We start from the raw sequence: 21,771 nt of genomic DNA, 5'->3' as shown, positions 1-21,771 counted from the left end.
TGTTCTCTCATGAGAAAAAGGGATTTGTATTCTAACATGTAAACAGCCCCATGCCGCCCAAGCCCAGGTCAGGAAAACCACGGCTCCATCATCAGCTCTGAAACAACTTTATTAGAAGGCTGTTTTAAATGACAACTTCCAATTCTTTCTTAATTTGCTTTGTCACCAATTCCAGTTATAACTCTATTTATATATAACAATAAATCTTGCATTGATCTTTGCATCCTATTTAAATTGTCCTCATCAGGCCGTTCTGGTGAATGGAAGTGTGGCTGTGCAGTTGCACGCTGACCAGCATTACTGAGCAGGGGTAGCGGGGGGCCCAGGACAGAGGGGGCCCGCTTCACAGGTACGGGGGGGGAGCCGGCCGCCCTCTCCTCTGGCCCCCACCCCAAACTCACAGTGATAGGCACCTCACTGCCTTGTCTTTCAAAAAGGGTGAATAAAGAAATCCCTCCCAGTCTAAGAAATGATTTGGACTTCCATCCTGAACAGGGTTGAGATTCCCCCCCTCTTCCTGGCCCCTGATCAAACCCTCAGATCCTAAGGCTTCCTAGGTGCTGGCCCTGCCCTGACCCGCCGAAGGACCGTCTCTCCGTGATCAGGGCCCTTCTGCCTTCTTGCCTTTCTTCTGTCGCCAGTTCCGAAAGAAATTTCTTTGGACAGACATGGTGCAGCAGCGAGAAGGGTCACTGCCACGGCCCCCTCCTTCCTCTTCCCACCCCACCTCACAGGTGTTGGGAAGGTGCAGTCAACCAGGAACATAAATATGAATAAAAAATGAACTTGAAAATGACAGGCTATTAATTAAACACATCTATAAAAATAGTTAGGACATAACTCTGTTCAAATAAATACAAAATAAATAGGCTCCCAGCAGTGTGATACGTTGCGTCAGTGGAATGTGAGGCTGGTCCCACTTTGCCCCAGTTGGGATTGGACACGAATCCCCGGGGCGTCAGAAACAGACTTTAACGCGGTCGGCCGAGCCACTGCTGGCTCTCTTTGTCTTCTCCCTGGAAGAGCAGAACTTGTACATTTGTCCGGCTTGTCTTTCTGAACAAAACCCTTTTTCCAACAATACATAATTAAGGCCTTGATCACCTTTTCCTTCTCTCACCAGGGCGTGCAGACTCAGGGCAGAAACTGCCCTTCCTGCTTCAACACAATGCCCACTGCCCTCATGCCGGCGGGAAGGGAGAGGGAGTTAGTTCTGAGCTGGTGCCAGTCCTGCCAGGGGCCGGGGCCCGCTCGGAGCCCCACGAGCCCCCCAGCAGCAGGGAGCAGAGGCCCTCTGGGTCCCAGGACCCATGAAGCCATGCGCCAGGACGCCAGGCAGCCTTGCCCTCGTCACGCACACGGGCATCCAGGTGCCCGTCTGCGGGGCAGCTCAGAAGCCAGACTCCTCCCTCTTCCCTGCCAGTGGCTGCGCTGCCGGTTGGGAAGTCGGCCTTAGGTCAGGTAGAACCACCCTTCCCCACGGACTGGGCGGAGAGGAGCAGCGTGGCGGGGGGGGAGTGGGCTGCGGGCCCTCCTCCTACCATTTAAAACAGCAGCAAGGAAGGAAGCAAGGTGGGCCCGGGGAGGACGCTCAGCAGGCCCGAAGGCGCCCCGCGCCAATGGTCTGGCTGCGAGGACGCGATGCAAGAACGAAGCCAGCCTCCCAGCCCAGCTACTCGGCAGGCAGCACAGGAAATGTCCTGTCCCCACGCACGCGAGCCTGTGTCCTGCTGAGCCCTGGACCCTGAGGAACACCCACAGGTCTTCCCTGGAATGGACCCGAGGGTCAGCCAGGGTCAGCAGGACAGACCCAGCGGGCCTGCCGGCTCTGCCCCCACCCCTGCAGGTGCGTCCCGGGGTCTTCACAGCTTGGCTTAAGTCAGCTTAGTGTTGGCACATTCACAGAATGAGATGGCTACACATCCCGGGGCTGCAGGCCCAGGATCAGCGAGTCCGCGGGCAGGCTGGCCTCCCTCCCGTCACCGCGACTGCACGCCCAGGGTGATCTTCAGGTTCTCGTACACCACGTAGCTGATGCTCACGGCCGGAATCACCTTCATGAAGTTGGGGGCCAGCCCCCGGTACAGGCCGAAGGCCCCCTCGGTCCGCAGGATCTGTCTGAAGAGGCTGCTCATGGTCACCTCCGGGGCGCCCTCAATGGAGGCTGCAGGGAGCGAGGTCGCCCGTCAGGGGCCTTTCGCCGGCCCCTCCCTACGTCCCAACCTGCCCGGGGAGACGGGCCCCTGGGGACTGACTGGCCTAAGACCAGCCTTACCTTGGGCCTGCATCCGGGTCCTGACCAGGGCCAGTGGGTAGCTGGCCAGCTGGCCACAGGTGCTGGACATGGTGCCACAGGCCAGGAGCACAAACACGCCGGGGTCTGCACTGTTCACCGCATAGCGCTGCAGCCAGGCATTCTTAAGTGTCTGAAAGGGCAGAGGGGGGCGGGGATGAGCCAAAGGGCCTGCAGGCCCCAGGAAGAAAGGGCTTGTGAGGCAGTGAGAGACTGGGGCGCTGAGGGGACAGTTACCGGATCCACACAGGAGGCGTTGCCCCATCACATGGGATCCGCGAGGCCACTGTAAACTGATTCACTTGGCCTGGGCCAGCCTGGGGCTGGCTGGGCTCCCGGCCTGCCTGACCTTTGTTTCTGCTGTCACTGGGGATTTCTGGATAGGATGGGGATGCCGCAGGGGCAGCCCCTCCCTTCCCTCCCCCAAGAGCCAGACTCCTGTGCTCCGGAGTCTGCTGGGGGCCCAGGAAGCCCCCAGGGCATCGTGCTCTGTAGATCTGCCTGCCAAGCCCCTGGGGGTACAGAACCTGGGGGCTGCCAGGGGCAGGCAGTGTGACAGGACACCCCTGCAATGGACAGGTGAGTCTGGAAGGAGACAAAGGGGGGTGGAGGGGTGACACATGGCCAGGAGGGGGTTTCTGAATCTCTCCTGCTGCTCAAGGGGCCTGAGTCCTCTAGGGCCTCACCTCGTAGACGGCCAGGTCTATCCCAGCGTAGGGGATGATCCCCAGCATGTTGGGGACATAGCCTTTGTAGAAGGCGGCCATGCCCTCTCTGGCCAGGATCTTCCTGGCGCAGTCCAGCATGCCCGAGTACTGGCCTGTTTTGCGCAGGGCCATCCGGGTCTTCAGGACCTGCAGAGCCCAACGGAAGTGACAGAAGTGTGAGCCCGGCCCACTCTGCACCCTCACCTCCACGTACACTGCCCGCCCCAGGACCGACGTGGCCCTCACCTCCATCGGGTAGATGCTGCTCTGGGCGATGGCCCCCGCCAAGGACCCTGCCACAAGCCTCTCGTGAATCCTCAGAGTCTCCTGGTCACTCCCAACGAGACGCTTGATCTGGAACAGGGAGCAAACAGACTGATACCCCCCAGAGACCAGCATACCTGCTCCTGCCCCGCCCTTCCTCCCGGGGCCTGTCAGCTTTAGCCAAGACCTGGTGTCCCTGGCACTTTTGATGCTGCCCAGAAATGGAAGGAACTGGCCCCCAGTGGAACTGGTTGCTGGCACAGCTGGGGTCAGGCTCAGGCCTTCCCACCCCCCACCTAGCCCTGCTGTCCCTCAGGTACAAGGACTGGTTCCAGGTTCCAGGGAACCAGGGCAGGTCCAGGGCAGGGACCTCATTCCAGGGGAAGCTCAGGAAGCAGCTGCTGATGGGCGACTCTCCCTGGAGAGCTGGGTCCTCACCTGTTCATAGGCCATGAACTTGATGGCCGACTCGGGGGCAATTTTGAGGACGTTGATGCCATTGCCGCGCCAGAGTGATTTGGCCCCTCCTTCTCGAATCATCTGGGTGAAGCCACCCACGATGCACATGTTGTTGCTGCGGGAGGCGTGGACCTGGGGGGGGAGGACAAGCGGTCAGAAGGAGCTCAGCGGCCGCAGGGCCACTGCTGCCTGACAAAGAGCCAAGATCGACGGCAGCCAGGCTCCGCCCTCGTGGCACTCTGAGGCCAGCTTGGTACCCTGAGAGCCTAACGTGGCTGCTCCAGGTCCCACTAGATTCTGCTGTGCACCTGCTGGCGCCAACCCCATGCTAAACACCTCCACAAGGACTGCTTTAAAAAAAGTTGAGCTTTTTGGACTTCCCTGGTGGCCAAGGCAGGGGCCATGGGTTCCAGCCCTGGTCCGGGAAGATCCCACATGCCACGGAGCAACTAAGCCCGTGAGCCACAACTACTGAGCCTGTGTGCTACAACTACTGAAGCCCGCACGCCTAGAGCACGGGCTCCGCAACAAGAGAAGCCACCGCAGTGAGAAGCCCGCACACCGCAACGAAGGGTAGCCCCCGCTCACTGCAACTAGAGAAAGCCCGCGCCCAGCAACGAAGACCCAACGCAGCCAAAAAATAAATTAAAAAAAAAAAAAAGTGAGCTTTTTATTATGGAAAATTTTCAAACATATATAAAAGTATAGAGGATTACATAATGAGCTTCCATGAACCCATAATGAGCTTCAACCATCATCAAACCAGCCAACTGATGCCCCCCACCCCTCCCCCTGCTCCCCCTCCCCCACCCCCATTAATTTAAAGCACCTCCCTGGCATTTTGTCATTTCACCCAAGGACAGCTTTTAATCTCTACAGCATTCCTGGGGATTTGGCTAAGAAAAACACACTGATGAGGCAATTTGTTCGAACCCCTTAGTTTCCAGAGCAGTAGAAGTCCTGGGGCTGAAGTGACTCGCCTGAGGTCACCCAGCTGGGACAGTGGGACCCCGGGTCGGGTCCCAGGCCCAGGGCTCCTCTCCCTGAACCACTCGCCTCCCTGATTCAGCACCAGAAGGGAGTTCTCATTCTTCCATCCATAGACCTCAAACCGAGGCAGGCCCAGGAGGCGCTGAGGGGGTAAGGAAAGGATGACACCTTTTCTGAGCAGGGTTCCTGCCACGAAAAGTGCCAGAACGCAAGTCAGGGGACAAGGGGGTGACTGGCCACTGTCCAAAAGACACTGGAGTCCACTGGTGTGTCCTCAGGCAGCTCGGTTTCACAACCTTGCTCCCGACCTGGGTTCAGCATGAGCTGAACCTGCCCTGTGGACGTGGAGCTGGGTGCCCAGCCAAGGGAACGGTGTCCAGGCCAGGTGAGGATCTGTTCGCACTACCCCCCACGTGGTGGCCTATGTAAGATGCGCCTAAGGAAACAGGTTCCTGCCACACCCCAGTTCTCACTGGGGTCATCTGCCTCTGGTATGGCCCTGTAATGTGACTCCTGGCTTAAGGGCCTCAGATAAAATTAGATCAGGCCACCTAGGCCAGGATCTAATGTCATCCTTGTCTGAGCAATAATTCCAATCTGATTTACTGGGTTAGGAAAGTATGGGCCCAAAGCAGGGCCCCAGATAAGGGAGGGGAAACCAACCCACCAAAGAAACCCAAGGTGGAAACCAGGTGGCTTGGGGCCTGTTTTCCTGCGTACCTGCATGAGCACCTTGAGTCTGTCCAGGGGGGCCGTGCAGGTTCTCGATACAGCCCCCGCCCCACCGCCAGCCACCAGGTGTCTCCACCACATCCCCGTCTGCCTCTCCTCCACCGTGAACTCATCGGGGACCGTCAGATTCTCACCCACATCAAAGATCTGTGAGGAAGACCAACAACGATAAATCTAGCAGGCTCCCGACGCTTGTGGCAGAACTGCCGGCAGACAGCTAGGTCCACAGCCTTCTGCCGCCTAGAATGGACCCCCTACCCCTTCGCTATGTGGAGGCAGCAAAGCTCTGAGCTGTCTGTGGCCTTGGAGAGGCCCAGGTTAGAACTGAGAGCACAGCTGGAAGAACGCAGGTAGAAAACCATGCGGACAGCCCTTCGGGACACTGCCAGGGGCTCCTGCAAGAACAGCTGACAAAGGCACTGCAGCTGAGGATCACCAGGTTGGCTGTACTGGAAGGATCAAGTCAGGGATAAAAATTCTTCTGAAACCTGATGTGTAACCGGATCACGTTGGCAGAACATTATGCAAGACTTCTGCAAACACGAGAGGTTGTGCTGCCTGTGCAATGCCCTCTCTCCCAGGCGGCCTCCCGGCTCGGCAGGCAGAGCCAGCTCTGCTCCAACCTTGGGGCTGCAGGCCAGACCCACGGGGCCGCGGCTCCTACCCGCAGAGCGTTCACCTAATTTCAGCCAACGAAGATGCCAGGCATCCCCTGAGGGCACCTCGGGAGACAGAGGAGGACCTGTGGCCTCCTCTTCTGGAGTCGACGGTCCAGGATGGATAAGACTGCCACCAGGGGATACTCAGCAAGGACCAGCAGAAAGGGACGCTCATGCGTGAAGGGGGCTCGTGGGCGAGGGGTCAATGGGGCCACTACCAGTGAGGGTGCAGAGCTCTGTGTGTTTCTGACCGGGGGTGAAAGCAGTGGGGAGGTATTCTTTTGCCATAGAGAGAAATGACACAAAACATGGGGTGGCCGGGGGGAGAAACTGAACAGCTCTGCTACTGGATCTCTGCAGAGCAGCCCTCAGGAGGCTTTGGAAGAACAAGGAGGCTCAGGGAGAGGGTGCTTACAGTGGACCCTGAAGAACAGGCAGCACGTGGGGACAGGAGGGCATTGTTTCTAGCAGAGGGAGCCCCGTGTTTGGGGCATGGGCAGGCCGTTCAGGTTGGCCGGCATGAGGGAGATGGAGGGAGCATGTGGAAGGCTGGCAGAGAAGCAGACAGCCCCACCACTGAAGGGGAGGTGGGCTGGGAACCCCCACCAGGATGGGGGCTGATGCTGGGCGAAGGGGACCCTATGAACGGACGAGGGAGAAACCCCCTTCCGGCCCCGGGAGTGCGGGGCTCACCGTAGAGTGCTTCCAGTACAGGATGATCTCAGGGATGTTCTCCACGGGATGCAGGAGGTGATAGTCTCGCCACTCGTTCCAGTCGATGGTCATTGTGCCATTCTTGTCCATGCTGCAAGACAGATATGTGGGTCGCCCAACTGTCAACAGGCCCCATCTGTCAGCCGCGCTTCCCACCTCCAGGGGAGCCGGGGGCAGGCGCGTGGCCACCAGGAAACCACAGAAGGCGCCTCTGCCCCGGAGGAGAAAAGGCCAGGTGGCTCCACATCCCACCTGGTACAAAAACGGGATCTGACGGCCCACGAGAACCCCGTTCCGATCGGGCACAGAGGTCAAGGAGGGAGGCGGTCCCGAGAGTGACACGGATACTTACTAGGTGACAGGGCCCCAGAAGTGGCCCGTTCGTATTCTGACAGACAGACAAAGGAAGATGCAGAGGAGAGAGGAGAAACAACACAAATAAGTGCTCTGAGCGGAGGTTAGTGACGCAAGCACATGCCGCGGCACAGCACGAGGACGCGCCCTCCACGCGGAGGGGAGCAAGGGCCAGAGGCTGCCGTCCCTGGCCAGCCGGCTTCGGGCCCCTGGGACTTGGGGAGGCTCCGGAGGACAGGAAGTGGCTCTGGGGCTGTTCTGTGCGAGTTCCCAGCACAGCAATGATGCCAGTCCCCAGGACCACCCCTGGCCTGCGGGATGCCTTTCGGGGCAGCACACCTGAGCGCTGTGTTAAGAGGAAGTTCCCCACAGTGGAGGGCGGCCACGTGAGCCCTGCCCCTGAACGACCGGGCAGAGAAGGGTGTTCCTCGCTGGCCTTTCACCTACTAAAATCCCCCACTAGTCTTCTCTCTCAGCGGGTGGCTGGCGCTCAGGCACTCTGCCAGGTGATCTGTGATTCCACCACCGGAGCTGACCAGGAACCCGGGGAGCAGCTGGTCTCTGGGAGGGGTTACTTATTCATCCCTTCCAACCACCAGAAGCCAAAGTTCACAGAAACAGGGTCAATACAGCGAACGGCACGAGGGAGTGAGTCCAAGAAACCTTCTTTCGTCACACTTTTGTTCAACCAAACGCAGGGGTGGCTACGCACTCACCTCTTGAGGATTTTTTCTGCCTGCTGTTCAGATATCTTGACTCCCAGGTCCCGCAGGGACTGCATGATCTCCTGCGCGTCGATCCGTCCTGGAACAACAAAGGCCGTGAGCCGGAAGCCAGCCCTGCGGAGAGGCCCAGGACCGCTGGGCCCGCCGCTGGCCCCCGGGGGCAATGCTCACCATCATTCTTCTTGTCCAAACTCTTGAATACCAGCCTCAGTTTCTTCTCATGATCTTGGAGATAATGGACAAACTCTTCAAAGTCTAGCTGCCCATCGAGGTCTTTGTCGCCAGCTTGTACAATTTTCTATAAAACAAAAGTAAGGTTTTGTCCTTCAGCTTTTCGGGTCCCTCGTGGTGTCCCGTTCCCAGGAAACAACTGCTCAACCGTGAACAGAGGTGGCCCCACGACCCGAGACACTTCCCCTCCTCCACTCCCAGGGCCACCACCTGGATCCCCTAGGGCCGGCCAGAACCCAGCCAAGGACCCACCGTGTTTCCCTCATGAGAAAGAGGAAAAAGAGGCCGCAAGAGGAGCCCTTCTGACAGAGGCCGGCAGCGGTGGGCTTGGTACTTCCACCAGGCCAGCTGCCCGGCTCCCCTGCAGCTCTGTCCCTGGTGCCAGGCCTCAGCCCCACATGCTCTCTGCCCAAATGTGGGGTGGCCCTGGAGCTCCAGATTCCCTCAGAAACTCTGCAGCTTGCTCTTTTTATCCCTAAAAGTGGCACTGGCCCAAGAACAATTGGGGGCGACCAGGGTAGAGGTACAGGGCAGAGCCGGCCCCTGCCAATGGCTGCTTGGCAGAAATACTGCCAGAGAGAACTCTGGAGGATGGAGAAGTGGTAAGAGCAATGGGAACTGTTCTTGGGCCTGTGCGTGATGGCGCTGCCTGTCTCTGATCTCAGGGGAGCCAGGTGCTATAACCAACCTCAGCTCCCTTAACCAGGCACTGAAAAGCAGGGCAGCTCCACTTAGGAATAGTTCAGTGACCCAAGGAAGCTTTAAAAGACCCTTTCCTGGGCAGTGAGGTTCCAAAAACCTGCGCCTGCCCTTAGACATGAGCTCTGTTCAGCAGCTGCAGTCCGTTTTCGATGCTCAGCAACTGGAACTTTTCCACAAAAGCACAAGCACTTGGTCTGTGCCCGGGGTCCTGCTAAATGCTTTACCTCTAGTAACCCGCTGAATCCTCGCAAACAGGCCTGGGAGGTGGGTACTACCATTTCCCCCATTTTCCAGAGAAGGAAACAGAAGGTCACAGAGGTTTAGTAATTTATCCAAAGTCGCACAGTTAGGGAAGTTGGTGGGCAGGATTCAAGCCAGGCCTGATGGGACTCCAGAGCCACCTCTGTATAGTGTCTGCTGGCATTCTAAAGGTTAATCTCAAGAAGGTGGGGAACATACATGAGTCACTCCAACCCAGCAACACCCCAAAACTAGGACCAAAAATCCCCTAAGGAAAATGGTTAGAGTCTCCCTGTGTTGCCCAATTCTCTCAGCAAGAAATACAGTCACCCTCCACAAACCAGTGTGGGTTTCAAAGTCTTCTGAGCCAGTGGGTTTGGAAATTGATGGGCCATTGGCTAGCTGGTCCTCTCCAGATACTGTGTCACCTAACATGATCCAAAGAACAGCTCAGGGAGGGTGTGGCTGGAAGGGGAGACACAGGCTGGCACGTGTTCTGTCAGCTGTCTGGAGTTACGTTAACTTCCTGCAGACGTTTGTGCTCCCCACCAAAATGCAGATTACATATAGGTTAAGCACCCTAGATTTATGAGAGGAGCAGAAATAGAACCTGCACGTCACTTAGAGAGGAGGCGAACGCTAGGCACGAAGCTCGTTGGTATCTGGGTTGCTCTGGCACCAATGCGATCCATGTGCCTTGTTGGGTGGGTGCCCGTGACACAGACAACTCAAGGACATGCTCATGCAGCTGATTTCAAAATATTCTAAGTCGTTGCTTCCACCTCAGTCCGGTCTCCTTCCTAGGATATGCAAATCACCACCCCCTGCACACCATCTGACCGTCACTGCCATCGTGAGCACGGGGGGGATAGCACAGGATCTGATTAACGGAGAAGTTGGGGTGTCCCTTTAGGAGGCAGGCGACCCCCTCAGACTCTGTAGCTGTTTCCCCATATTTAAATTAGTAATGATTTCTGCTGCCTCCTGCTCCAAAGAGACGCCTAGGAAGGTCCCCTCACCCCTGCCCGTTGGCTTGTTTCACCCAGGGCACAGCCCTGTCACCTCCAGCCTCCGCAGCCACGGTTCCAACTCCTGGGTCTCCAATGAGGGGCCTCTCCCCTCCCCTCCTGCCCCCCAGCTCAGATAAAGCAGCTAGACTGTGCCCCTGCACTTCCTGGCCCTGCACTGCTTAGAACCCCGCCCTCCGCAAGAAAATTCCTTTACTTCTCCCACAAGTGCCTTCCCTATAATTCCAGCCTTCCTTGGAAGTCACATGAGAGCCGGTCACTCCCATGACGTAATAGCCCTTTAGCTGCCTATAGTTACGCGACAGCTGGGGAAAAAACTGGCACGCTTAGAAATGGTGGGGACCTTTGAGGTATGCGGACCCTCTACCAGCTCATCCATTCACTCAGCCAACACTGATAAAACGCCCGCTGCCTTCCACGGTACAGACCTGCTTCCACTGGCGGTAGGTGGAGAACTCCTGGGACGGGATAAAGACACTGAGTTTGAAGATGGACTTCAGCTCGGCGGGAAGCCCCTTGGACTCGAAGTACTGGAACTCGGTCTGGGCCTCCCCGATGAGGGGCACGTACAGGCACAGGCAGAGCATGCTGGTGGGAGCTGTTTCAGGCGGCGTGGAGGCAGGAGAATGCTGCCCGGCCCAGCACACTTGCACAAGGTATGCTGGGGCGCAGCTGTCATTGGCTGCCTCCACCCTGTCCTTTCACTTAATTGAAAAAAGTCTGCTCACTGTACCTCCCGCCCACAGCCAATGAGCACAGAGCCCGGCAAGGAGGCGTGCGTGGCCGAGTGCAGAGGGATAAAGATCAGGACTGACGTCACCTGCTCCCCAGTTAACCCTTCGGAGACGGGCAGAGCATTCTGCCCTGCCCTGGGATCTGCCCCAGAAACCTTCACCCTCTGGCTGCCAATCCCTCCAAACAAACAGCCTTTGGCCTGTTTTTCCACAAGGTCCCCAAACGCGTCACACAATACAGTGGTTTCTCTCCTTGGTAAATCATTCCCAGCAGAAAAATAAGTGGGTGGAGGTAGAGAATGAATCAATGCTCACCTGAAACGGCCCCGTTTCGCTGTGAGGGTAGAAGTCAGTGGCGGGGGGGCGGGGGGGGAGAAGTCCTGGAAGTAGCCCCCGGTGGGGGTGGGGAGGGGTCTTTCACTTGCAGGGGAGCTGCCCCTCAGCCGGCTGCCTGGGCCACAGGGCTTTCCAGGCACAGCTCTGGCTGGCTCTAGTGACCCTCCCCAGGCCACCCTGCACATGAGCAGCCCCTCCCCTGTAGGCTTTGCCTGGGGGCCCCACAAGCACCGAGAGGCTGAAATGATGGGGGCAGGAAGAGGACACTCTAGGCCACAGGTCATGGTGCCGGGGCACTCCTCAGCAGCACCAATCTGGGGTCAGCCTGGGCCTCACTTAAGATCCACGGATGTGGTCTTCAGAGCCCACATTCATTCAGGACGCTCTAAAGTTCAGTGCATCAGAGCTTTCTGGTCTACAACTGTGCTGCTCAATACTTTTATTTTATTATGCCACGCCACACAGCATGTGGGATCTTAGTTCCCTGACCAGGGATCGAACCCGCGCCTCCTGAACGGTGGAGTCTTAACCACTAGACTGCCAGGGAAGTCCTCAATTTTAAATAAACTAAAATTCAATGAAACTAAGAGTTCATTTCCTTGGTTGCATGGCCACACATTATTTCCATCATCACAGAAAGTTCTACTGAGCAACACTGCCCTAGAATGTCCCTTTTAGGTGAGGATGAGAGGAAACTTCAGGTCTTGGAGAGTCAGGATCTGATCTTTATTTAAGGGCCACCCTGCCACCTCCACCTCATTCCTTCCCAAGGAAGATGTCAGATTCATGCTGCAGAGGAAGAGCCCACGTCACAGAGATGAAAAAGGAATCCATCTCGCTATGTTCCATCTACAGTGCACCACTTCCTAATATAGACGAAACCTCGCGACCAGGATGGATTAAAAACAGATGGATGTCATTTGGGGATCCACCAAAGTAAAAGGAACTTCTTAAATTCACTAAAAAGCTTTTTGTTGAGAACTTTAAAAAGGTTCAGAAAATAAGATGTTGATGCTTATATACATCATTATGAAACAGATTTTAATAACTTATATGATATTTCAGCCCTTCTAAAAGAGATCTGATGGTGAGTCTGTAAAAACAGGTCTTGGGCTGTTTCATCCATCCACTAGGGAGGATCCGATGAGGTATCCAGAGGCAGCTCAGGATTATTCAGGCAAATTCCTGCTCAGCCTCCACCTAAATCCATGATACTCAGCTGTCTCTTAAGCTACCCAATCCAGAATGTTCTGCTTTACGGCTATTTTTACGTACATCTTATCTCTACTGCTGGGGTCCTAAAGGCAGGGCCTTTGTACCTCCTTGCCTGGAATGAGCCCTTGCCTTGATCACGGAGGTGCTTGACATAAGCAGTTTCTGAATGAATGAATGAATCGTGCTTGGCAGGCCTCTGAGACCCCAAAAAACAAACACGACCACTCTTGATGAAGACCTTAGGTTTGGTTTCCCGAGTGCCAGCAAATAGAGTCCTCAGGGTATTTTGTCCACCTCAACTCAAAAAGATACTGTATTATTATTTTTATTTTAAAGGAAGTTCACATTTATAAATAAAAGAGCTGAATTTTAAATGCTGATCTTCCTTTTTAAAATTATTCACGATTGCTTCTGAAACGAAAATAAATTACACAGATCTGTTGAAGTGTCTCATTTCAGTGACAACTGCAGTCCTTCCAATACAAAATGGCAAATATTTTGACTGAATAAATAAGTTGTTCAACTGGAGATGTTCCTTTCCTACTAAACTATGTTTTTCAAATAATGTTGGTAAACATAATTGTACCATTGAGGGGTTTTTTTTGGTACCACTGAGTTGTATGATATATTTACAAGACAAATCTGAGAAGAGATTTGAAAACAATACCAAATGAAAGTGAAATCAGCATTCAATATATAAGGAACAATTATTAAAGCATTATCAAACAAGGGCAACTATCTTCTAGAATCAACAGAATGGAATGTCCTTGATTATAACAGAGCTCATTACTCTACAGACCAGTGGTATCACAGGGCCAGGAAATGTTCTCTGAAAAGTTCTGCATGTGCTTGTCAAGATGTTATTTTACAACGCTTACATTAATTCTATTCCAGTGTTAATCTTAAAGGGCTCCAACGTATTTCTATTTTGCAACTGTGTTTGAGTCCAACAGAATGTCTTCATTGGACAAACGTAAACTGGCGTTTGCTTATTTATTTAAACCACCCATCTTCCTGAGTTGCATAGGTCATGCAGAACTCTGTTGTCACACAGAAACCTTTACTTCTCAGTTGAGCCAATCTCCAGGCACCTGGTGTCCAAGGCAAATGCTCTCTCCCTGGAATTACAGACACTGGGCCCCACAGGGGCCCTGGGGTCATCTCTGAATCTCCGAGATGAAGAAACAGACCAGGAGAGGCCACCTGGTTTGCCCGGGCCCCAGAGCCAGCTGGCGGAGGCTCACCAGAGCCTGGCTCCTGTTACAATGGCCACTTAAAACAGCATCCAAGCCTGACACTGCCATAAAGAGATTTTAGAATTCAGCTTCCAAAGAACACTTGTCAGCCTGACCCTGAGAATTACAGTGAGCAGTACCTCACATGGGAAGGCAGCAGATGCGGGGGAGTAATTTTAGCCTTAGCTAAAAAAAAAACCACACAAAAAATGTATCTGTTACAGCTCTGAACACATACGTGAGAAATACAAATAAGGAAGACGAATATGGCAGGGCTCAGGACTTCCCTGGCGGCCCAGCGGATAGGACTCCGCGCTTCCGCTGCAGCGGGCACAGGTTCTATCCCTGGCTGGGGAACTGAGATCCCGCATGTCACGTGGCGTGGTCAAAAAAAAAAAAAAAAAAAGTTCATAAAGCAGGGCTTGTGCTCCGTTCCTGATGTTTCACACCAGCTCCCGGTGCTTCTGGAGGCCCGAGTAAAGTGCTCTCTCCCACTCCTGCCATCGACACGTCTTCTCTGCTATCTTTACCTGTTCTAATTTTGTGACCCAGATCTACTTTTGTTTCCTTTCTTCCAATGTCCATTCCTGTAACAACCAGTACTCAGAAACAATGGCAGCCACTCCAGATGCCTTAGAATTCAGTGGCATTCGATTTCCCTTAATCTGCTAAGTAGCAGTTCCTCTCACAAGCATCTTCTCACCCTCAGATCTGCACATGCCCCCACCCCACCAGCTTTCCTTGTTCTAGCACTGTTTCATGCCAAAGATCCCCGTAAGTGCCGGAATACCATGAGTAACAACAGGGCAGGTAGAGTACCTCTGGGAGTGTGGCATTAGCTCATACAGTATTTCCACCGCCCCGCCAATGACTCAGACCAAGCCAAAAATATTAATATATTGCCAGCATCCAGCTATTCTAGCCCCACCCACCCGTAAGGCCCTCGAGCCTCATTTGCTGCTGTAGCCGTAGTGTCATTTGATGATCGGGTTGCCATGACAGCCCAGTGGAGCCGGTTTCCAATGAAACCTGCCTGCACTTGGCAATTAGACACACAATGAGCAAAATTCTCTGAGCTTCTGAGAAGACGGCCCCTCAGGATTTGAAAGCTTGAATGCCGCTCAGGGCACCTCCCACTCCAGACTAATGGCTTTCTTCTCCAACTGCAGATCGACTGTAAGACAAAGATAAGGGGGGAAACTGGAACAGTTCTGAGAATAAAAGCTGGCCGGAACCTGACTCACCAGCAGACATATTTAAGAGAGAAATGAGAGTCGAACAAAGTAGCGCCACTGGGACACTTAGAAGGCTGAGAACCAAAGTGACGTCTCTACGAGGTCCCCACGAGGCTGCGGCAGCGTCTGCCGGAGAGAAATGGCGAGCCAGGCCCCACCGGCCCACGATCCCAACCTCCAACCCCTACCTTCAAGAGCAGCTGTGCTGGAAAAGGACGCACGCTGCTGAAACACTCTTCCAGTTCTTAATTTGTCTGCCTTTAAAGGGTCCACACCGCCCAGGAGCGCTTTCTTGCTTGTTTCAAACCAAAACCAGCTGACGCACCTCCCTCTTGGGGCTCCCCACACCCCCAGGCAGCTGATCCATCTCCCTTCTGGGGAGAAGTGTCAGTGAGAGGTGTGGGTCTCAGGTTCAGCCCGCCTTGCTCCCGATTCTGTAGGCCAGGAAAGAAGCCGTTCAGAACAGTCCTGATGCCAGGCCAGCCCAGGGGGAGGGCTGACAAGAGCTGCCAGTCGGTGTGAGTCTGGGAAGTGGAGCAGTTAATTATTAAAGTCAAAAGTGGGTGAATTTAAAAGGAGCCAGCCAGTCCCTTAAGCCCTTGGCCATAAGGCAAGCAGGTCTGGAGATAAAAGTTCCTCATAATAGATAATGCCACGGCCATTTCCGAGCTCCTGTAAAATGATCAAAAGGTAGAAAGCGACACCTGTCACATCTCAGGCACAGTACAGATGCCGAGACCCCTGTCGCCCTGGATGAGCCCATCACAGACTAAGGATTCTCCTCAGTGCTTAACCTGAAACCACTGCAAAAGTTGTTGCATCAAAAGTTCCTCCCACTTAGCAAAGGAAAAATGAACGTCCATTTCTTAAATGCAGTAGCTCAATTCAGCAGAACCTTTTTTGGACTCTACAGCGCGCCACACACAGGGCAGAATCTCCTTCCTTTTTCCAGTTCATTTTTATCCTGAGAAAGGAGAAAAGATTCAAAATAACCAAGCCTCAGGAGGTGAACAAGGTTCTCCTACTCCAGGCAGGAGAAATCACAGCCAAGTAGCCTTTCTGTTCTAATCCTGAGAACTCGACTGGTCCCATTAAAAACGGCTTTCTTAAGGGAAGATGAGGGCAGTACATGGCAAAGTTCCAGGTAGGCTGAAATGAAATCTCACCTCTACCCCTTCTTAACTGTTTAATCCCGGGCAAATTACTTAACCTTTCTGCACCTCAGTTTCCTCATCTGTGAAATGGGGGTGCTACCACTTACCCTGGTTCTTGTGAGGATCAGATGACATAAGCCACGCTCAGGGCACGAAATGGACGGAAGGCCCCAGCGCTCAGCAGACCCGCAGACCCGTGAGGAGTGCCGGCCTCCGTGCACTGAGACTCCAGCCTCCACTCTGCCTCATCGCTCCCTTTCTCCCAGAAAGAAAGGCAAGACGGGTCCCCTGCCCACCAAGGCAGAGGGTCTGACCTTTGGGATGTAGGGCAGGCTGGTCCTCCCCAGCTCCCGGCAGCTGGGTTCACCTTGGAAGGTTTGCTCTGTTGCCCGCTGAGCTCCGTCCTCCCTGTGCTGTTTAAACAGGCTAAGACCAAGACACGGTGTAATTGTTTGTCCCTGCCTTTCAAATGGCTTTCTGGGGCCAAAGAGACAAATCCTAAGGTAAATCTTCCATTGCATTCAACCTTCCTTCTTCAAATGGCCGCACTGAAGTGGTCACAATTGGGTAATAAAGCTTTTGCAGTGGCCATAGAAAGATTCTGGACTGGAGCTGGGCTTCTTCATTGTCTAACACTTCTCCCCAGGCCCCCGGTACCAAACGGATTCATTCATAAGTCCTCTCTTCCTCCCCCACACTCCAGCTTTTTCCAGGAAAATGATCCTAGGCTAGCCCCTAACCTAGGAGGTCCTCTCGACATTGCCATTACCTTTGGAAACTGCTCTGCGGGTCCGACCACCAGCAAGATGGTGGGTCTCTTTTCCGTGGCCTCAGCCCTTCCGTCCTGTTTCCCCAAAAAGCTTGGCATCTGGGCTCCCCGCGCCGGAGCCGGGGTGCCTCTGACTTCATTCCCGCTCCCCTCTCTGGAGCCTTGGCACCTGGCCCTGGGGAAGAAGCTAGACAGAAAATGCCACAGCATCTGCAACATCACGGCTTCCTCCCCACGTCGCCGACGGTGACCGTTCACTTTTGAGGAGGGATGTGACCACAATACCAAGGGTCTCTGGCTACACAGCTGCTTGGACGACTAGCCTGGGGAGTTGTAAGGCTGGCAGCTCTGCATGCAGTGGCTGTTTCCTGCCTTCTCAAATTTGCTAAGCACTGCTGTCGTGCCTGGCCTGAGAAGCAGCTCACTCTGAAAGCCCCGCCGGGTCGCTGACAACGAGAGAGCAGCTGGAGCTTCTTCAATAAAAACTCACTTTTGCAGGTGGACGGTGATCAAACGCTTGGCTTTTTGAAAAAAGGAAAAAAGCGATAGCCCAACAGACCTCTCCTGGAGGCAGAAGCAACTTCGAGCTCCCGATTATTCAGCTGTCCTCGCTCAATTAATGATCATCACGCAAGTGAGGACCCGAGCATCCAGCCTGCATTCTCACTGCAGCAGGGCGCGGCCAATCACCTCTGCCGACACTACCGAGTTCATTATCCCCACCAGCAACATCCCTCCAATCACAGCCGACCGATTCCCTGCATGCAGCCGGCAGTTCTGCAGGGAGGTGCCCGCGGTAACCTCCAGAGGAGCTTCCAGCCTCACAGAAGCCACCTTGAGCTGGCTGGTCCTCAAGAGTCCAACTTCCTTCTCTCCACCTGGCTGTTTCCGGGATGACATTCCCCATCAAGTTTAGCACAATCAAGAGATCCTGGCAACACTTCCTAAGACATCTAGCAACACTTTCCCTTGTTCCATTATCCCATTCTCTGCAACTGTGTGTAACACGATGCACACCGTATCATAGCCACTTCTCTGAGTCTCGCTCTACAAGATGAACTTCCTGGGGACAGGGACCAAGTCGCAGATCTTTCTACCCCTAGTGCCCAGAACCAGGCACAGATGAAGTCTGTGGGCTGAAATGAGTGAATGATCACGAACAAAAGGGAATTCATCTTTGGTCATTTGTTTCTTAGTTTCCTGGCAGACAAATGCAGTGCCGGGTCATCCCTCACAAAGGTAACCCTTTGATACGGTGTTCACAGCCATTATTTTGAAAACAAACACAGCATGAAAAAAGTTTAATAGACTGTGTTGGGGAGAGTATAGAGAAACATATACCCTCATACGCTGCTATGAGACTGTAAATCAGTATAATCTCTCTGGAGAGCAATTTAGTCACAGCTACCAACATATCAAAAGCACAAATGCTCTGACACAGCAATTCCACTTTTAGTGATTTATCCTGCAGATATATTTGCACATGTGGGAAATCACATATACAAATGTGATATATATGGGATACATACGTGTGATAAAATATAAGGATATTTTTTGCAGCCTGATTTACAATAGCACAGGTTTGGAAACAATGTAAAATGCTTTAGAAGGGGAGTACGTCGTAAATTAATGCACAACCACAATGGAGCCCTAGGCAGCTGTCAAAAAGAGGAAGGCAGCTCTACACCTGCTATTATGGAATGACTTGAAAATATCTTGTTAGATGAAAAGAGCAAGGTGCAGAAGAAAGGGGATCGTTTGCTGCCATCTGTTTCTAAGCTTGTGTACGTGAAGAATCTCTCTGGAAAGACGAACTAAAATTGAAGAGACGGTTTGGGGTGGGGTGGGGGGGAACTTGGGGGTTTGAAGGAAGAAAGATAGATGGGAGGTTTATTTTCTTTGAATATCCTCTTATATCTGGTGAAACCAAATCATGTGCATGTATGACCAGGCACACACGTGTGCATACGTACAACCGTAATTTAAAAAGAAAACACGACAAGGGAAAGCAAGGCAGCATGCTTGTTTGAAAGCTGAGGAACCCGCATCAGTTGCCCTCTCACTGGATATACAGAACAACTTTACCTGGAAGCAGTTTTGTGTGTTGATTAAATGTCTAGTCTTTGGAGCCAGACCCCAGGTTCACTCCTGGCCATCACTTACTGGCTGTGTGATCTTGATCAAGTTACTTTACCTCTCTGTGCTTTAATAGCCTCATGTGCAAAATGAGGATAGTAACAGAACCGTATCATTACTTCACAGAGTCGGTTAAAGACTAAATGAAATAATGTACAAAGCTCTTAGAACAGTACATATTAGCTATTTTATCTAGAAAATGATTGTGAGGGACTTCCCTGGTGATCCAGTGGTTAAAACTCCACGCTTCCACTGCAAGGGGCATGGGTTTGATGCCTGGTGGGGAAACCAAGATCCCACTGTGCGGTGGGATCCCACTTTGCTGTGCGGTGCAGCAAAAAAAAAAAGAAAGAAAAAGAAAAGAAAATGATTGAGTTCAGGGTCTTCCCTGGTGGCATGTTAGTTAAGAATCCACCTGCCAATGCAGGGGACATGGGTTCAAGCCCTGGTCCAGGAAGATCCCACATGCCACGGAGCAACTAAGCCAATGTGCCACAACTACTGAGCCTGCGTGCCACAACTACTGAAGCCCGGGCGCCTAAAGCCCATGATCCACAACAAGAGAAGCCACTGCAATGAGAAGCCTGCACACTGCAACGAAGAGTAGCCCCTGCTTGTAGCAACTAGAGAAAGCCCACGCGCAGCAACAAAGACCCAACACAGCCATGAATAAATAAATAAATAAATAAAAAGAAAATGATTGTGAGTTCATAGAAATAAATAGCTTGAATACTAAAGAAGAGCCAGTCCAGAGCAAAAATCCCTATATAAATAAGTAATCCTTTAGTGAAAATTAATCTTTTTTTAGGCACTGAAAATCTGGTGAGTTGGGGGAGATAGTGATGTTTTAGGCCCCCATCTACAAACATGAGATAAATCCCTTATTGAGGAGGTTACTGGTTTTTCATTTAATGGACTACTCTGTACCACGGAACTGAGTTATGAACTCGGGGGGTGGGGGGGTTCTAGCCAAGATGGAGTTCTAGCCAAGATGGAACCAATTCACCTTCCTGCCTGTAACAACTTAAATTTCTGAAAAAACAAATTAAATTTCTGAAACCCAGTGATAAAAAGGAAAATCTTAAAAGCACCTTAAGAAAAAGACCCATTACAGAAGAACAAAAACAAGAATGACAGGGGGCTTTCCATCAGAAACTGTTAATCCAGAATTTTATACTTAGAAAAATATCTTCCAAAAGGAAGGCAAAATATACGAGAATGATTTTCAAGACACTGGACATTAGGCAACGAAGGGCAGTGATTCCTGAGATTTCTAAACACATGAGCCCCTCAACTGCCCAGGCTTCCTGCCTGGAGTTTCCAGGATATGGCACAGAGAGTGGGTACCCAGCAGAGCCCAGTAGTCTCCCTATGTTGAAGAGAAGGAGCTGGGAGGCCAGGACAGCTAGAGTTTGCAGGACAGAGTACCAGAGAAGACAGAGCTACACAGAGAGCAAGCTCTGGAGCTCTGCTGAGGGCCCCCCAAAATCAGAGCAAGTGAGTATGAGGAAACTGCCTGTGGGTGGGGAAGGAACCAGACAAAGGCATCACAGGGCTAAGAATAGTTCCTGTTCCCACCAGCTGGAGTGGAAAAACCTCATAATATAGGAAGGTTCCGGAAGGGTACTCAGAGGGTTTTGCCTCAATAGTGGGGCAAAACTGGCCCCAGACTAAATGCTGTTCTTGCCTGACTAACAAAGCTTTAAAAAGCAGGCTCAGGGCTTCCCTGGTGGCGCAGTGGTTGAGAGTCCGCCTGCCGATGCAGGGGACGCGGGTTCGTGCCCCGGTCTGGGAAGATCCCATGTGCCGCGGAGCGGCTGGGCCCATGAGCCATGGCCGCTGAGCCTGCGCGCCCGGAGCCTGTTGCTCTGCAACAGGAGAGGCCACAACAGTTAGAGGCCCGCGTACCGTAAAAAAAAAAAAAAAAAAAGCAGGCTCGGAAAGGGTCAAACTGTTTCTGAATAACTGCATCCCAGGATAAAGCTCAAGAATATTTATAGGAATACAAAGATATCCAAGATAAAAATCCCATAAAAAATTAACAGCCTAATGCAAAGAAGCAGGAAAAGATGACCCATGATGAGAAGAGAAATCAGTCCATTGAAACTGATCCAGAAATCACGTGTATGACAGAATTAGTACACAAGGATACTGCAAGTCATAACTGTATCCTACGTGCTCAAGAAAGATCAAGAACGTTAAACAGAGACATTGCAGATACTCTAGAAGAAAACTACAATGTCTGAGACGAAAAACACACTGGATGGTTTTAATAGCAGATTAGACAATGCAGAAGAAAAGATTAATGAACTTGAAGACACAGCAATAGAAACTTTACAAAATGAAACACAGAGAGAAAAAATAAAACAATACAAAAAAATGAAAAATGCATTAGTGAGCTGTGGGAGAACTGCTAATAGACTAATATACACCCAACTGAAGTTCATGGAGGTGGGGACAGAACAAATATTTAAAGAAATAATGGCCAGATTTTTTCCAAATTTATTAAAACCTACAGATCCAAGAAGCTCAGCAAACCCCAAGCATAAAAAACATCAAAACAAAACAAAACAAAACAAAAAACTACACTCAGGCACATCACAGTTAAATTTCTGAAAACCAGTGATATAAAGGAAAATCTTAAAAACACCTTGAGAAAAAGACCCATTACTTACAGAAGAACAAAAACAAGAATGACAGGGGGCTTTCCATCAGAAACTGTTAATCCAGAATTTTATACCTAGAAAAATACCTTCCAAAAGGAAGACAAAATAAACACTTTTCAGACATACAAAAGCAGAAAGAATTTACCACCAGCAGATCTGCATTACAAGAAATGTTAAAGGAATCCTTCAGATA

The 21,771-nt window shown here is 52.2% G+C and overlaps 1 protein-coding gene across 11 annotated transcripts in view; it reads right to left on the bottom strand.

Annotated features, from left to right (window-relative positions):
• Positions 1 to 91: 91 nt before the first annotated feature.
• The window catches only part of SLC25A25 (solute carrier family 25 member 25), a 32,976-nt gene continuing 11,296 nt past the window's right edge, over positions 92 to 21,771 (bottom strand). Inside the window, exons 2-12 of one of the 11 annotated variants that reach the window (XM_073806658.1) lie at positions 8,069 to 8,195; positions 7,889 to 7,976; positions 7,171 to 7,206; positions 6,798 to 6,909; positions 5,434 to 5,592; positions 3,703 to 3,855; positions 3,247 to 3,375; positions 2,980 to 3,147; positions 2,276 to 2,426; positions 2,055 to 2,164; positions 92 to 1,016 (exon numbers count right to left, since the gene is read on the bottom strand). In XM_073806658.1, the coding sequence (XP_073662759.1) occupies positions 972 to 1,016; positions 2,055 to 2,164; positions 2,276 to 2,426; positions 2,980 to 3,147; positions 3,247 to 3,375; positions 3,703 to 3,855; positions 5,434 to 5,592; positions 6,798 to 6,909; positions 7,171 to 7,206; positions 7,889 to 7,976; positions 8,069 to 8,195 (1,278 nt within the window). In that variant the 3' untranslated portion in view covers positions 92 to 971. Of the gene's footprint in view, positions 2,165 to 2,275; positions 2,427 to 2,979; positions 3,148 to 3,246; positions 3,376 to 3,702; positions 3,856 to 5,433; positions 5,593 to 6,797; positions 6,910 to 7,170; positions 7,207 to 7,888; positions 7,977 to 8,068; positions 8,196 to 10,526; positions 11,063 to 16,776; positions 17,011 to 21,771 lie in introns of those variants that run through there. The other 10 variants (XM_033858693.2, XM_073806661.1, XM_033858691.2 and 7 more) reach the window with 10 other exon arrangements.

The sequence above is a fragment of the Tursiops truncatus genome, chromosome 6, assembly GCF_011762595.2.
Source record: "Tursiops truncatus isolate mTurTru1 chromosome 6, mTurTru1.mat.Y, whole genome shotgun sequence".
Taxonomy (NCBI): domain Eukaryota; kingdom Metazoa; phylum Chordata; class Mammalia; order Artiodactyla; family Delphinidae; genus Tursiops; species Tursiops truncatus.
Note: the sequence above shows the minus strand (reverse complement) of the source record. Positions and strands in the feature narration are given on the sequence as shown.